At 42.4% G+C, this 15,288-nt stretch overlaps 1 protein-coding gene and 1 long non-coding RNA gene across 4 annotated transcripts in view; both read right to left on the reverse strand.

Moving 5' to 3' along the window:
• Positions 1–15,288, reverse strand: part of LOC142899708 (uncharacterized) — a 272,243-nt gene that overhangs the window by 79,586 nt on the left and 177,369 nt on the right. The window lies entirely within an intron of this gene.
• The window catches only part of glra1 (glycine receptor, alpha 1), a 72,988-nt gene that overhangs the window by 8,316 nt on the left and 49,384 nt on the right, over positions 1–15,288 (reverse strand). For all 3 annotated transcript variants that reach the window (XM_076043429.1, XM_076043428.1, XM_076043430.1), the window contains 3 exons: positions 14,839–14,976; positions 8,988–9,202; positions 5,155–5,301 (listed from right to left, as the gene is read on the reverse strand). In XM_076043429.1, the coding sequence (XP_075899544.1) occupies positions 5,155–5,301; positions 8,988–9,202; positions 14,839–14,976 (500 nt within the window). The remainder of the gene's footprint in view (positions 1–5,154; positions 5,302–8,987; positions 9,203–14,838; positions 14,977–15,288) is intronic.

Below are 15,288 nucleotides of genomic sequence, written 5' to 3' on the forward strand. Positions count from 1 at the left end.
GGCTAATCGATCTTGGAGACGAATAATTTGTCGAAATGTCTAGGTTGGAAAGTTGTAGCTGCTTCACACCATAAAAGGTCTCACTGTCTGTGGCGTGTCATGGCATTACATTTTATATATATATGTCATTCATTCATTTTCCATACCCGCTTAGTCCCAAACTCAGGGTCACGGGGGTCTGCTGGAGCCTATTCCAGCTGTCATAGGGCGAAGGCAGGGGACAATCAATCGAGTTTTATGTATATATGTATATGTATATGTATATGTATCTATATCTATATGTATACATATATATATGTATATATATATATATATATATATATATATATATATATATATATATATATATATATATATATATATATGTATACATAAAACTCGATTGAAATTGAAAATTCGATTTGAAACTCATTGAAAAAAATCTTCAGCATCTCTGCAGAGCCAACTGAGAAGCTTGTTTTCAAACCAGGCCTGGTTGTGTAAGAGGTCGCGGCCTGGTTTCACCTCCCGCTCGCTGCCATTACAGGGGCATAAAAATACACCCCTCCAAAAATAAACACACACACACACACACACACACACATATATGTATGTATATTTATATATATCTATATATCTATATGTGTATATATACATATCTGTATATGTATATGTATGTATGTATATATATATATATGTATATATATATATATGTGTATATATACATATGTGTATATATATATACATATATGTATATATATATATATATGCACATATGTATATGTACATATATATATATATATATATATGTATATATATATATATATACATATATATATATATATATATATATGTATATATATATATATATACATATATATATATATGTATATATATATATATATATATATATATATATATATATGTATATATATATATATATATGTATATATATATATATATATATATATATATATATATATGTATATATATATATATATACATATATATATATATATATATGTATATATATATACATATATATATATATATATATATATATATATATATATATATATGTATATATATGTATATGTACAGATAGATAAATAATGTGCACCAGGTTTGCAGTGCCAGATGTGGGTCAGCTCGGAGCCGGCGGTGCTCTCCCTCTATCCCCTCTGCTGCAGGGACAAGCAGGGGGTGAGATGCGCGCGCGCACACACACAGCGAGAGTGAGTGTGTGTGTATTTGTGAGATCCACCTGGAAGAGCGGCAGCAGCTGGGCGGCTCTTCACCTGCCGTCACGGCTCCGGGAGCTCCGGATTACAACAACAGGATTTGAGGATTTGGAGGGTTTTTGTGTCCTCGTGGTTGTTGTTATTTTATTTTTATTATTATTATTTTGCTATTTTTTTTTTCTCCACTCTGCCTCCCTGCCTGCCTGCCTGCCTGCCTGCCTGCCTGCCCAACTTCTTATCGGCCTTTATTTACTGATGTGGAAGCAAGTTTTCGCTCAGCTTGGCCTCCTCGGGCTGGACTCGTCTCCGGGATGTTTGGACTCGTCGGCGGGAGGTTTGGACGGCTGCAGGGATCAACACTCACTGTGTGTGTTTCACTTCTAGCTGTATTCTGCTGCCCAGAAAAAGACGCAACCAAGATTCCAGATGTTATTATGATGATAATAACATTATCGCTGCAAGTAGTGATACCAAAGATGCAGCAAAAAGGACTTCCTAAAACTTTATTCTCGTAGGGCCAATTCCAATTCCTCCCTTAATCCTCAATCTCAACCCTCGCCCTTAACCCTCAATCTTTGGCCCTCAATAATAAGTGTCAGGGCTATCTTGTGACTTAGAAATGGGACACCCCTTAAGTGCAGTTACGTCTTCAGACTGTGGGGGGCGGCCTTACGCCAAAGCTACGTCCAGTCTGTCAAGAAGACGACAACGATCGAAGAAGAAGAAGAAGACGACTAAAAGAAGAAGTCCTCCGTCGCTACACAACGATGTACACAAGTAACGTGAAGCCGGGACCGCCGGTCCGGTTGACAAACATCGTAAAAAAAATATAAATGTTACGCGACAACGATGTCAATAATCCATAAAAAGTCTTAAACTAAGACAATAAAATGGTTTGGTGATATTTCTATCTTTATTAACTAAGAAAATACTTCCATTTGTAGCTCGCTTTTTTCATCGCCATTTTTCGAAGATGTCTTGGGGAAAGTACACAATGCCTTCTGGGTAGCCCTTACTCCCAAGGGTGGTGCCGGAGAATCTCAATATTGAGGGCGATACAGCCCTTAAACTGGTCCCTCAACTTGACGTTCTGAGAATTGGGACAGCACTTGCACTTTGCGGGAGCGCATTTTTGAGATTGAGGGTTGAGATTGAGGGTTAAGGGAGGAATTGGAAGTCACCCTTATTCTTTTTCTTCTTATTCTTCAGAAATGTGGTGCAGCAAAAACATTTTGTGTGCTATTCTAAACATGAGTTTTGGTTTTTTTTAATAAACATTGAAGGATTTAACGTTTTTGCTTGTTTGTTTGTTTTTGTTTATTACTTACTTACCTATTTATTAATTATTTATTATTTTATAAATGTATGTCTCTTTGAAAATGTGCAAAAATTTTGTAAATAAAGTAAAAGGTAAAAATAAAAATTCTTCTTCTTCTTCCTTTTCTTCATCTTTCATTTCATGTTCCTGTCATCTGAAGGCTGTTTACTCTGTATTAAAACCAGATGTAGGTGCCAGTTCTTTCAAAATCAAATTTCTTCACTCTACCAGTGGAGTCAGTTGCTTCCTGGTGGTTGGTCCAGTCAGAGCCTGAGTTGGAGCACTGGAGGAGGAGAGTGGAGCCTCTGACCAGCATCCCTCCTACAGCTAAACCTCGCTTTTAGCTCTACCTCCTTCTCCTCAAAAAGGATGCTGATTGGCCAGGTCATATTCCAACCGGCTCGACAACAAGTTTGTTTGTTTGTTTGTTTGTTTAAGTCACATCAGCAGTGCAACATTGCAGAAAAAAGTTGAGGTTGAAACTGAATTTAGGATCCAGAAAACACAGAAGAGAACCATGTTCTTCATCAGAAGACACACACACACACGCACGCACACACACATAGACACACACTCTGAAAACGTGTCAAAGTCGATCAGGCAGCTGCAGTCACGAACACACAACACATGCCCTACAACGGCGAGATGCACGACAGCACTCGTCAACGCACTCATGCATGTTCACCGGCTGCAGGGACACAATCCCTCACACACACACACACACACACACACACACACACACACACACACACACACACACACACACACTGCTCAGGGAAGGTTCACTCTTGTGTTTCCTGTGGCCGTTTGTCTTTTCTCGCCCACACAAACACGGCAGCCTCAGTGCAGCTCTGACAGCTTCACTCTGTGTTCGGGGCCCCGTAAATCCACCCGGACACATCGGACTGACTGATCAAAAAAGCCTCAAAGACCAAAGCGAGCAAAGAGCACAGTGCCGCCGCCTCCTCCGGGGGGAGCCGGCGGGCAGCCGTGTGTCATTTTCACTCGGTACGTCTCGTTTCGCACAAACTGAAGGAAGTGACAGCTTTGATTTTCCGCTCGGCGCCAAATCTTCGTGGAGCGCCGGCGGAAGGAAGGTTATGCTCGCGTTTTGAATAGCAATGAAAAGTCAGAGATAATTAAATGAAGGGGAAAAAAAAGAGTTGTTGGCGTGCCGGATGTTGTTATCACGGAAGTTCCCGACCCCTTTTTCTGATCCGACTCAAAGCAAAACTGATGAGAAACTCGGAAAAACCAACATCAATGCAATGAGGACAAGAAAACAAATAAATACATAAATAAATATATAAGTACACAAATTTTATATTTTTTTCAAGTGATGCAAAAGTTATTATTTTAATTTGGTTCATATCTCGTTTCCTGGAAACTGTGTGACGACATTTCCACTAGGGGCCACTGCTCCGTGAATAAAAACACCTCAGCAGAAAAAGTCCAAAAAGTCAGAAAATTATTATTTTGGCAAAGGTGCTGTGATGTCACTTCCTGCTTCCTGCAGACGTTGTGACTCTTCAAATTCAAAATCCAAAAAGTCTACAAAGGAAGTGGTAATAAGGAATAAAGGTAGTAGGGCTAAGTGTGTAATATTTGGAGATTTTGAAGAAGAAGCAGCAACATGAAGCGGTTACATTTCAGATTGCAGCGTCTTTCACCCTCTTTTCCCCTTCTGAACTTGCCAGCGCGCTACGGTGGCCTGCACACCCAAACTTGGATACCTCGTCCACCTTAAATTTTGTTGGTTTGTTTGAGTATGCCAAAGTTCACCCTGAATACATGCTGGCAGGCTGCTGGATTGTCCCCACCAGGCTTTCTTAGAAATATGGTGGTGCAAGATGGCAGCTAACTGAGAGTAAGACCCTTGATCGATGTGTATTAGTATAAATATACAGTACGAGAACCATTTTATGGGAAGGATTCCCAAATCACTTTTATTCTACTGCGATTATACCATTTCATTGTTGCATTTATGGGCTGTATATCACATTTTTAACCTATATAAAAAAAGCCAAATATTACACACTATTACACAATATTACACACAACCTTAAAAAAAAAATAGATTCTCTATGAAGCTCAGTATATCCTGAATGGCCGACAGACAGAAGCTGTTGCAATCTAGCGTGAATTTAGATGGATCTAAATCTTTAAAAACTCCCGCGCCTCTCGTTTTTTGATTGGACGCTGGAATTTTTGGAAGGAGACTCTGGTTGTGAACGAGACGCTTCCGGAAACAACAAATATTTTACTCCTTTTCTCTGCTGTCCCCCGCAGCCCCCTCTTGCCAAGCGCCCGTGTTCCTCTCCCTCGCCATCAAAGATTCATGGCCTGAGCCGCTGTCTGCCGATAAAAAAACGCCTCCCGGAGACGCCGAGCCGCGGAGCGCCGGCGGCTCGCGGATCTTTCAAGCACGCTGCCGAAAACCTCAAAACTGTCTGGAAGCAATGGAACCGTCTCGTTTTTTCCAAAAAAAAAAAAAAAAAAAATGTATGTGTAAGTATAAGTATGTGTGTAAGATGAATGAAACAAAACAAGACAAACAAACCAAAAAATATGTGACTGTGGATGGCGCTGTTTCAGTGGTCGGCTCGGTGCTCTCACCTTCATGTGTCGTCGCCTCCGTCGGAAGCGCAGCAGCTCCTTGTGCTGGCGGGCGATGAAGTTGACGGCGGCGTACTCCAGCAGCGCCGAGAAGACGAAGAGCAGGCAGACGGCCATCCAGATGTCGATGGCTTTGACGTAGGACACCTGGAGGGGGGAGGAGGGAGTGGTTGAGGCCAGGCCACGCCCCCTTTTGCGACCCTCCCATCAATCTGTCGTCATTATTTAAATCTGCATTGGATCGGATCGGTGTGTCCACTGAACTCTGTCAATTTTTTGTCGTAGTTGGTTTCCTGCCTGCAGCCATCAGGCTGCACAACTGCACACAGTAAAAACATTTCACTACAGCTGCAACACACTTAATTATTCTTTTTGATTCATATATTATTTCATCTTCCCTTCGCACTGCACATGCTGCTGTAGCTATGCAAATTCCCCCAATGTGGGAAAAATAAAGGCATTCTTTTTTCTTTTCTTATAAGCTGCTAAGCTTAGCTAACAATTGCTAATGTTTCTTTAGAGCCTTGTCGATGTGACTGACCAATCGATTTCCGTGCTGTATTCAGACAATAAATGTCGGAAAAATCAAAGGGAGTTTCGGTCCACAAACTTCACACACAAACGACATAACATGAGAGTAATTCCTGCAGACTGCCACCTGCTGGTACGGTTCTGCAAGCCTTGTTGGAATAGGTTGGTGCAGCAGGCACTGCATTTATACAATAGGACAGGAGACTAGAATGCCTTTATTTATCCAACAATGTGGAAATTTACATAATTCACAGCAACATATAGCGCAAAAGAGGGAAAAAATATATAAATGAAATCAAAATGATTCAAACATTAAACCCTGGCTTTGGCTCCGCCTCTTTCTCCTCATAGGATGGCTGAGGAAAAAAACAAATCCAAAACAAAACATGACACTGAAGCTTTACAAGATGGAATTCATTGGAGAATTCAGACTCAAAATTAAAATTCTGACGCTGCATTAGAAGGTCAAGAGTTTTCAGTGGGATCTTCTTTCACCGCCGGATGTGCAAACACACGCCTACACACAAACACGTGCGCACGCACACACACACACACACACACACACACACAACAAAGTGACCCTGTAAGGTTGCTTTTTTGTGTTTTTTTCCTGCAGTGTAATTCAGGACGAACGCCCGTCCAGATAATAAGGACTAAACGAAGTCTGCTTGGATCCTGTCTGATGGCTATCAGCTCGACAAGCTCCATTATTCAAGCACCTTCGCCCCAGCCTGTCATTACGGCTCGCTCTCTCTCTCTCTCTCTCTCTTGCCTGCTCGCTCGCTCGCTCTCGGAGCCCAAACCCGGCGTTTAAAATCCAATTAAACTTTGGCTCAGAATCACTCTCGCAAACACACACACGGGCGGCGGCGGCGGCGTTGTGCTTGGAGTCGGACGGTGGTGAAAACATTTTTTTTCCCTCGGAGCCGCTGAGGCCTGAACGGTCGACCGGTCGACTCGGTTGGATGACTTCGTCATCCAGGCAGAGACGACGGCTGAGAGCGACATCGAAGGAGGCGGGTGGAGAAACACTGAGTGCATCGGAAAGAAAATCGGAAACAAACTGGAGGGAAAACAAAAAACATAAACAGGGAGTTTTACGATTTCCATGAAGCCATTTGGGTGAATTAAACAGCTTGTTTTTGTTTTCTGGGAAAAAGGCTCGAATCAGTCACGGCGTCCTCAGAAAACACGGCCAGCCTCTGAAAGGCATTCTGGGAAGCTAATGACGAGGGCGGAGGGCAGCTTCACTTCCTGGTTCAGTGAATTACTCATAAAGAGTCAAATTCTGACGTGATATTTTATTTACTCACGTAAAAATGATTGAAGGCAGCAACGTAAATCTGAGAATAAGAAAGACTAAGCAGAAAAAACTGCTTTGTCTTGTGCTGTAGTGCTATACTGCCCTGCACTCAATAAAAATCGTCTTATCAACCCCTTACATTTCATAGAAAACACTTATTTATATGTCAATATGCAGATAACTTGTAAAAATCATTTGTCCCTATGATGTAAATATCTTGCTGTTCCTCCTCCTCTGTAAATATTTCATTCTATTGATTTGTTTTTGTGAATATAATTGTTAATAATTAATGTAATTGCCTTATTTTGCACTATTTTGTTGCTGCAATTATGCAAAATTCCCAAATCTGACACGACTGTACGTAAAACATTTCATGTCTGTCCATCCAGGAAAATGGATGGGAAATAGGGCCGAGACTTCTTAAACCTTTAACGGTAATTTGGCAAACCAATCACATTGTCAGCAACAACCCTGTCCACAGGTCTTGCCCATTTCCACCTTACAGGGACCTGATTGGTCGTTTACTGACTGCTGATACTGTCTGCAACCAGGAGGGAACCAATCAGAGGCCAGATTGGAAGGTTATAAAGACAAAATAAAATAAAAAAATACAGAGGACTTTTTCTTGGATAATTTCCTAATGTTTCCTGTTTGCACTTGGAATTTTCGGACAAAAAAAATGTTTCATTTTTATTTTACGTTCATTTTAAATATATATTCTGCGAGGTAAAATCTGTTTGTTTGCACAGCAGCGTGATCGACATTATTCATATTAATCTATGTGACTGTTTTGAGAGCAGCAGCAGCGGCAGCAGCAGCAGCAGCAGCGTTTTTATATCGAGAAGCAGCAGCGGAAAAGTGTCGTCACACTGCACGAAACCACGAGCGTCGTCTTCTGATGCGTTCACTGACTCTGTTTCTTGTCTCTCACCTTCCTCCCTCGCTCCCCGTCTTACCTTGCCTGACAGGAAGCATGTGTGTGTGTGTGTGTGTGTGTGTGTGTGTGTGTGTGTGTGTGTGTGTGTGCGCGCGCGCCAAAGCTCACCTAAGCTCAGCTGTGCTGTGTGATCATTATTATGACAGCTGAACTGCAGAGGAATCACGGCTCACTTGTTCAATTTTTAGAGCACATGAAGCACCTAATGTCAACAAAAACCAGCGTGTGCGTGTGTGTGTAGTGTGTGTGTGTGTGTGTGTGTGTGTGTGTGTGTGTGTTGGGGATTACAGCTTCCCTGGACATAATTATACAACCCGAGTGGCTCACGCGAAGCCCGACTGACGTTTTTTTTTCTTCCTTCCTTTAATCTGAAAATCCCTCACAGCGAAAATAAAAAAATAAAAAAATTCTGTCTCGTTTGTTTGTTTAGAACTTTTTTTCCCCCTGTGTTTTCCTGAACGACTTCCTCTTCCTCTCACTTGAAACACTCATCCTTCTCTCCTGTCTTCCATCTGTTTGCCTATTTTTTCAGTGTGGCCTCCTGCTTTTAAGGTTTATTCAAATGTTTTCACTCTGGAGTCACTTTTCTTTCAATGTTGTTCTTTTCTTTTTTAAAACGCTCCTTTAATTCTTGCTCTTTTCTTCAAGCAGCACCAAACTCACCCCAAACAAGGTTTTGCTGTTTTAAATTGAATTGAATTTCTTCCTTGTCGTTATACAGTTAAATACAACAAAAATATACATATTTTTGAATTATTAAAAAAAATTGTCTCACTGATAAAATCTAAAGCAGCTCTGTTGTCTTTTGTCTCAACTATAAAAAAATAAGTTGATTTTCTCTCTCTTTAAAACTGTTAAAACATCCTGATAAATGATAAAATATTAATAATATATGATATAAAATATAAAATTATATATATATTTTTTGCTAACATTTCAGTTAGTTGCATCTTGTTAAATTAAAAGTGACAAAGGGGCCACGATAAAAATAAAAAATAAAATGTGTGTGTGTGTGTGTGTGTGTGTGTGTGTGTGTGTGTGTGTGTGGGACGGGGGCCCCACCTTGGGCAGCGAGGCCCTGGAGCCGGAGCTCTGCGTGGTCATGGTCAGCACAGTGGTGATACCCAGACCCACTCGGGCCGGCGCCGCGTCCATGTTGATCCAGAAGGAGACCCAGGACAGGATGACGATGAGCAGCGAGGGGATGTACATCTGGATCAGGTAGTAGCCCATCTGGCGCTCCAGGTGGAAACGGGCCTCGATGCAGGTGAATTTACCTTGGAGAGAGAGAGAGAGAGAAAAAGGAACACAAAACGTTGATCTGAAAGCTACGGCTGGAACCTCAGAGGTTTTCTTTTCATCTCTTTGTGTTGTTAGTCACTTTATTTTCCTGCTTGTTTTACACTGATACCGGTACCAGTACTGGGTATTGGTACTGATACTGGGGGTGAGTACTCTACTCATACTCATAAAGTAAAATTATGTACAGATACCATGACATCGATACCAGTTGTACACGTATGTATATGACAATTTTGTTAAATGTGTGTTTGTACTGCAGTGAAACTGCATGTTGTTCAAATAACAATACATCTGTGGAAAAATGAAAAAAAAAAAAAAAAAAAGTGTAATGGCCTAAGTACTCAGCATTGGTGAGTACTGAAATGCAACTTATACTCTACACGTTCTGTAAAAAAGTGGTATTGGCGCATCTCTAAGAATAACAAGATTTGATATTTTTTGTTTCATCTTGCTGCTTCCGCAGGATCAACAAATGCAATAAGCACAAAAGTAACAACTGCAGGACAAAAGCAGGAACGCAACATATCAAACCCACAAAAACACAAAACAGCTACTTAAAAAAAAATCCGGTAAGCTGCATCAAGATAGAATCATCCAGGTGTTGCAGGAAAGTGAGAATTAAAAAAACAACAACATGAAATACGGCAACAAAATGAATCGACACCATACAAAGCAAAAAAAAAAACAAACCAAACCAAAACAAACAAACAAAAAAAACCCACAGAGAATAAGAAGGAGAAGAAACAGGCGGTTTTTATTGGATGCTTTTAAACCATTTTCAGCTGGTCTGTGTGGACTAGGGGGAGAGAAACTGGTTGTGTTCCTCAGAAGAAACTCAGAAATAACGGTGCTTTCACAACGGGACCAGCATGGGGTGAGAAGTGACAGGCCTTCAATACTGGATGGGGGAGGTTCCCGACTGGACTGCGGATGAGCTTCAGGCTTCAGACTATTTTAGCAGAACATTTTTTCGTTTGCTGCTGAAAAGAACAAGCGATCCGGATTGACAGTCTACTACTCTCTACACTGTTGTGAATGGGTCGCACAATGGTATCGCCTGCAGCGACGTAGATTACGGTTTTCAATGCAAACTCTATGGAAACGAACGTGAGTCTGCGTCGAAAATAAATTGACGTTCAAGACAACTCAGAAATATGTTGACAAACCCTGTCCTGTATCGATTTAAAACGGGACGCACTATTTCATCCTCAAATACGGGCTGTATTTTAATGGACGGTTGACAACTCCAGTGGAAACATCATGAAAAAGAAAATACAGACAGAATAAACTCGATAACTTTCTCTGTTATCATCTTAGCTTTGTCGCTGTCTTGGGGGAGTTTCTGGCGCTTCTCAATAGTTTCCTGTCGTGTTTGTTTTTGGGGCTCACTTTTCCACTTGCCGATGGTCGTCTGTGTATAGTCTGCATATTCGTTCCCATGAAGCTTCCGCGAAGGCTTTATCAAGTTTGTGGTGTTGAGGTTTCCAGTGCTGCTGCCACCCTTTGAGACATGTTTGTTGCACAAAGTGCACTCTGCCGTTTTGCTTTTCGTTTTGTGAAGCTTGAAGTAAGTCCACAACGCCGACATTACCACCGTCCTGCTGACTGGTGCACTCTGGCTGCTGCTCACGTGACATGTGCAGCAGCCGCTCTCGGCTCTCTTTACGGCCTGCCGTGCAGTGAAGCCAGATGTGTCGTGAACGGCTGCGAGATCGGATCGGAAAAGTCACTTCTGTACATTCCGATATCCAATACTGTAATTTCGTCCAGTATCGGACCAATAACGATACCCGGTATCGTTGGGACAAATTGGGGTCTCAACTTCATGATAAGGAAAAAAAAATGTGGGTCTTGAGGCTCCGCTAGTTGAGAACTACTGGTCTGTGTCTCTGTGTGTTATTGGTCGGTTAGTAGTCGTTGGTCGACTCAAGTCATGCTAACATTTCCTCCTTGCCATGAATTCTGTCTTAGGCCGTCGTTGAAGACCACACATCTCTCCACCTCGGCCGTCTTTGGCGAAATGACTTTGCTGCTGTCGTTCAAACTTGGACTTTTAACGACTGGCTCCTCCCACGAATCTAAACTGAGAAAATCGTCATGCCGTTAGCTGCTAGCACTGATTTAAATTCATGCAGCCAATCGGTTTGTCTCGCTGCTGGAGCACCGCTCGTTTGTTTTTCCTCTTCTTCTTCATCTTCTTCTTCTTCTTCTTCTACTGCTCCTTCCAACTCCAGTATCTCATTAAGGACTTGCGGCGCATCAAAGCCCAGAGGAGAGACACTCGGCCGGCGGCCAGGGGACAGAGCCTCGGCGTCGGCTCGCTGTTATCTTTGTGCCGACAGTCAGACACACCAACAGGTGGCAGGAATGAGACATAGGAGGTGGAGGGAGTGAGGGGGGTATTCCGGGGGGCGGGGGGTGGGGAGTGGGGACGCGGGGGGGAAACTCGGAAATGGAATGTCATCCTTCGTCAGCTCCCGACTGTGCAGGAAGAATCGGAGAGACACAGAAACGCCTCGCAAGTCAAAACTGGAGGGATGTTAGGAAACAAAAGCGCCCGGGCTGCATTCACTGTGAGGGCATCTGAGTGTGTGTGTGTGTGTGTGTGTGTGTGTGTGTGTGTGTGTGTGTGTGTGGGGAGGGGGGGGACCATGAGAAAGCCAGAAAATTCAGAATTTCTCCCGATAATCAGCTGTTCCGCCCTCAAGCCGGAAGGGACGGCCCACCCTCGAGGGGGACGGAGCCGAGAGGCAACCGATGGGTGGAGGCATCAAAGCCCTGTGTGACGTCACAAAGAGCTGATTTCTGTAAACTTCACCATTAAGAAAACAAAAACAAAACCAAACAAAAAAAAACACCCATACACACAAACACAAAGTGAGAAAGGTCCTTTCACAGTATCACTTTTATCCAGAGGTGGCAAACTCCGGGCTAAATTCATTTATTTGTTTTGCAAATATATTTTTCAAAGCCAGTCGTACAAAGTGTTATTCCAGACTGTTAATGCCTCTGCTTTCTTTCCTGTGAATATTGTTTTTTGCTGTTGTTTGCACAATCTCTGGGAAGCATTGCCACTTCATACAAGCACTGCACATCATGTGAGCCTGTGACAAAGTTCTTGAACCTTTAAACACTGCTGTCTTGACTGCTTTCACCTGTTGTGAAACTGATGTCGATGAAATATTTGCTCCTCTGTGTTCGTCAGAAGACTTTGATTGAACGGCTTCAAAACCGGTGTTGGAAATACAGAAATATTCAATTTCAAACATGAAAACACATAGAGAGACATATAGATAGATAAAGTACTGTATTTATGCCCGAAGGAAATTCCGTTTCTTAATCATTCATCAGTTCATGAAATAGTGCAGAAAAAAGAGAATAATTAAAATAAAAAATAAAAAAGAAGAATACAAGGTCATAGTAAATAGTGCAAATGTGTTTTCCAAAGCAAACAGCAGAAACACAAAGCGAGGGACGAGCTGCAGGCGCACTGCAGAGGTCTTATTGACATGGCAGCAGTGCGTTGCGGCGGTGGTGCGGTGCGGCGCTAACAAATGTCCCTCACGTCTCCCCGTAATGTAATGAGCGCAGGCTCGTAATAAAAAGCGGCGGCGAGGGAGCCAGAGGGCAAGATGGCCGAGCGTCCATTTAATCAGAGGGATCAATGGACGGCAGCCTTCATCAATTAGAGGCGAGCCGGCCTCAACGACAGTGGGGGGGGGGTGAGGGAGAAGGAGGTGGGGGGGGGATGAGAGAGGAGGAAGGGGGAGTGGGGAGGGCGCGGGACGACGAGTGTCGATGAAGTCGGACTTGATTTATGGCTGCGATTCACTTCAGAGCTCTTAAGTGCCGTCCATATTTTCATCTGATAAGAGCAAATACATTATTCAGCACAGGCACCTATCTCACTGCCAGTGTGTGTGTGTGTGTGTGTGTGTGTGTGTTAGACACAGAGAGTGTGTGTGTGAGTGTGTTAGACACAGAGAGTGTGTGTGTGAGTGTGCGTGTGTGCTCCCACTGTTCAATAAAACTCACACACGCCTTTCACTTCCTCTTTGCATTTGTTAAGAACCAAGACTGTAAAATACCAATATTACAGTATCTGAGTACCGGACACTTCCACACACTTTTCAATATGGCTGCACAGCGATTTGTCTTTCTCCCCCAGTGGCCACCCAAGGTACTGTAGCCCCCCCCAAAAAAAAGAAAATCGCATGCAGTCCAAACAGCATTTTCCCGCCAACTGGACGCGATGGAAAAATTACCTGCTTTAAAAGGGTTGACAGGACGGCCTTTGACCTTAGAAACCGGGTTCATTAGTATACATATACAATAAATCTTTCTATTGTAGATTTTTAAGCCCCAGACTTTTAATATTTAACATATCTATATATATATATATTTAAATATACATATATTAATGCTGGGCATCGATTAAATATTTTAATTGTGATAAATTGCACTCCAATCCGGGAGTTAATCGCGATTAATCGCACTCCAATCCGGGAGTTAATCGCGATTAAAATGGCTTATTTGAAGTCTGCCAAAGGCATTCAAAATATGTGTGTGCAACATAAATAATGACCAGAAGTAAGTCCTATATGATATATATATATGTATATATATGTATATATATGTATATATATATATCTATATATCTATATATATATGTATATATGTATCTATATATATATATATATATATATATATATATATATATATATATATATACATATATATATATATACATATATACGTATATATGTATATATATATATATGTATATATATATATATACGTATATATATATACATATGTACAGTATATATACGAAGGAGCTTTATACTCCCAGTGTGACGTCCCGTCACATGCTGGGTTTGATTGGCTGATGGGTTCTGATGCATCATGGGAAGTTACACTATGCCATGTGCGCTGTAAAGCCAAATAATGCGGAAGCCAATTGAAGATGTCATGATGGTGTTGTTTTTTTTAGCACATGCAACAGCTGAGCTACTCTGCTGAGATGAAAGGGCGGCCACCTTTAATTCTGGGAATCCAAAGATGGCTGCTAAAATAGCTTTTCGGCGTAAGCACAAATAGTTTTTGACTTCCGCGCTATACTTCCCATAGAGCAGTGTAGCGTTTCATACCCCGCCGCTGTAACTCCCCTAAAACATCAGGACGCATCAGCCAATCAGAAGAAGCCGAGACACAGCAGCACGTATATAAACACTTTTTTCTGGTGATTTTCTGATCTTAACTTTTTTTTTTGAAAGACCAAGACCATGACTGAAAAAATTACAACATAAAAAATATTATGAACTGTGTTTCAGGTCGAAGGTTGTCCTGTCAGCCGTTTTAGAGGTGTTTACATTTTTCATTGTGGTCTAATGGGGGAAAAAATGCTTCTCTGGCGCAATGGGATTTTCTTTTGCTGCAGTACCAAGTGGCAGATGGAAAAATGCTAGCACGCTAGCACACTAGCAAGCTCACTAAGTTGGTAGCACGGTAGCATGCTAACTAGCTAGCTGGCTAGCTACAGTAGGGTGCTCGCCGGTTCATTCTGCACTGAGCCGACCCTGAAGATGGAGGTTTCGGCAGGTCTTCTCACCAGTGTTGTAGTGCTTGGTGCAGTAGCGCAGGTCCTTCTCCTCCTTCAGGATGAACTGCGGCAGCGTCAGGCCATCGGCCACCTGCACGGCTCCCTTCTCGTCCCACTCGAAGATCAGGTCGTTCATGGTGTAGCCGACTGCACAGGGACAGAAACACAGCGAGGTCAGAGCTCTTCACCGTCCTTCTTATTTCATCTCTGTCACTCCGTCCAGTTCACTGCTGTTCCTCCTATTCCTTCTCCAGCTGCTCCTCTTCCTCCTCCTCGTGAGGACGGCTGGGTGAGAGGTCGACTTCCTCTGCAGGCCGTGCCCAGTCCAAAAGAATAATCTGTTACAGTGGCTTCTGCCGTTGCCCGAGTCAACAGCTGTCGGAGGAGGAGTAGAAGGAGGAGCAGGAGGAGGTCCAAGGGCAGGAGGAGACAAAGCAGCCGGAAGGAAATGACATGATA

This window comes from Nelusetta ayraudi, unplaced genomic scaffold, assembly GCF_046127955.1.
Source record: "Nelusetta ayraudi isolate G7.1 ecotype Tasmania unplaced genomic scaffold, CSIRO-AGI_Nayr_v1 ptg000075l, whole genome shotgun sequence".
Taxonomy (NCBI): Eukaryota; Metazoa; Chordata; class Actinopteri; order Tetraodontiformes; family Monacanthidae; genus Nelusetta; species Nelusetta ayraudi.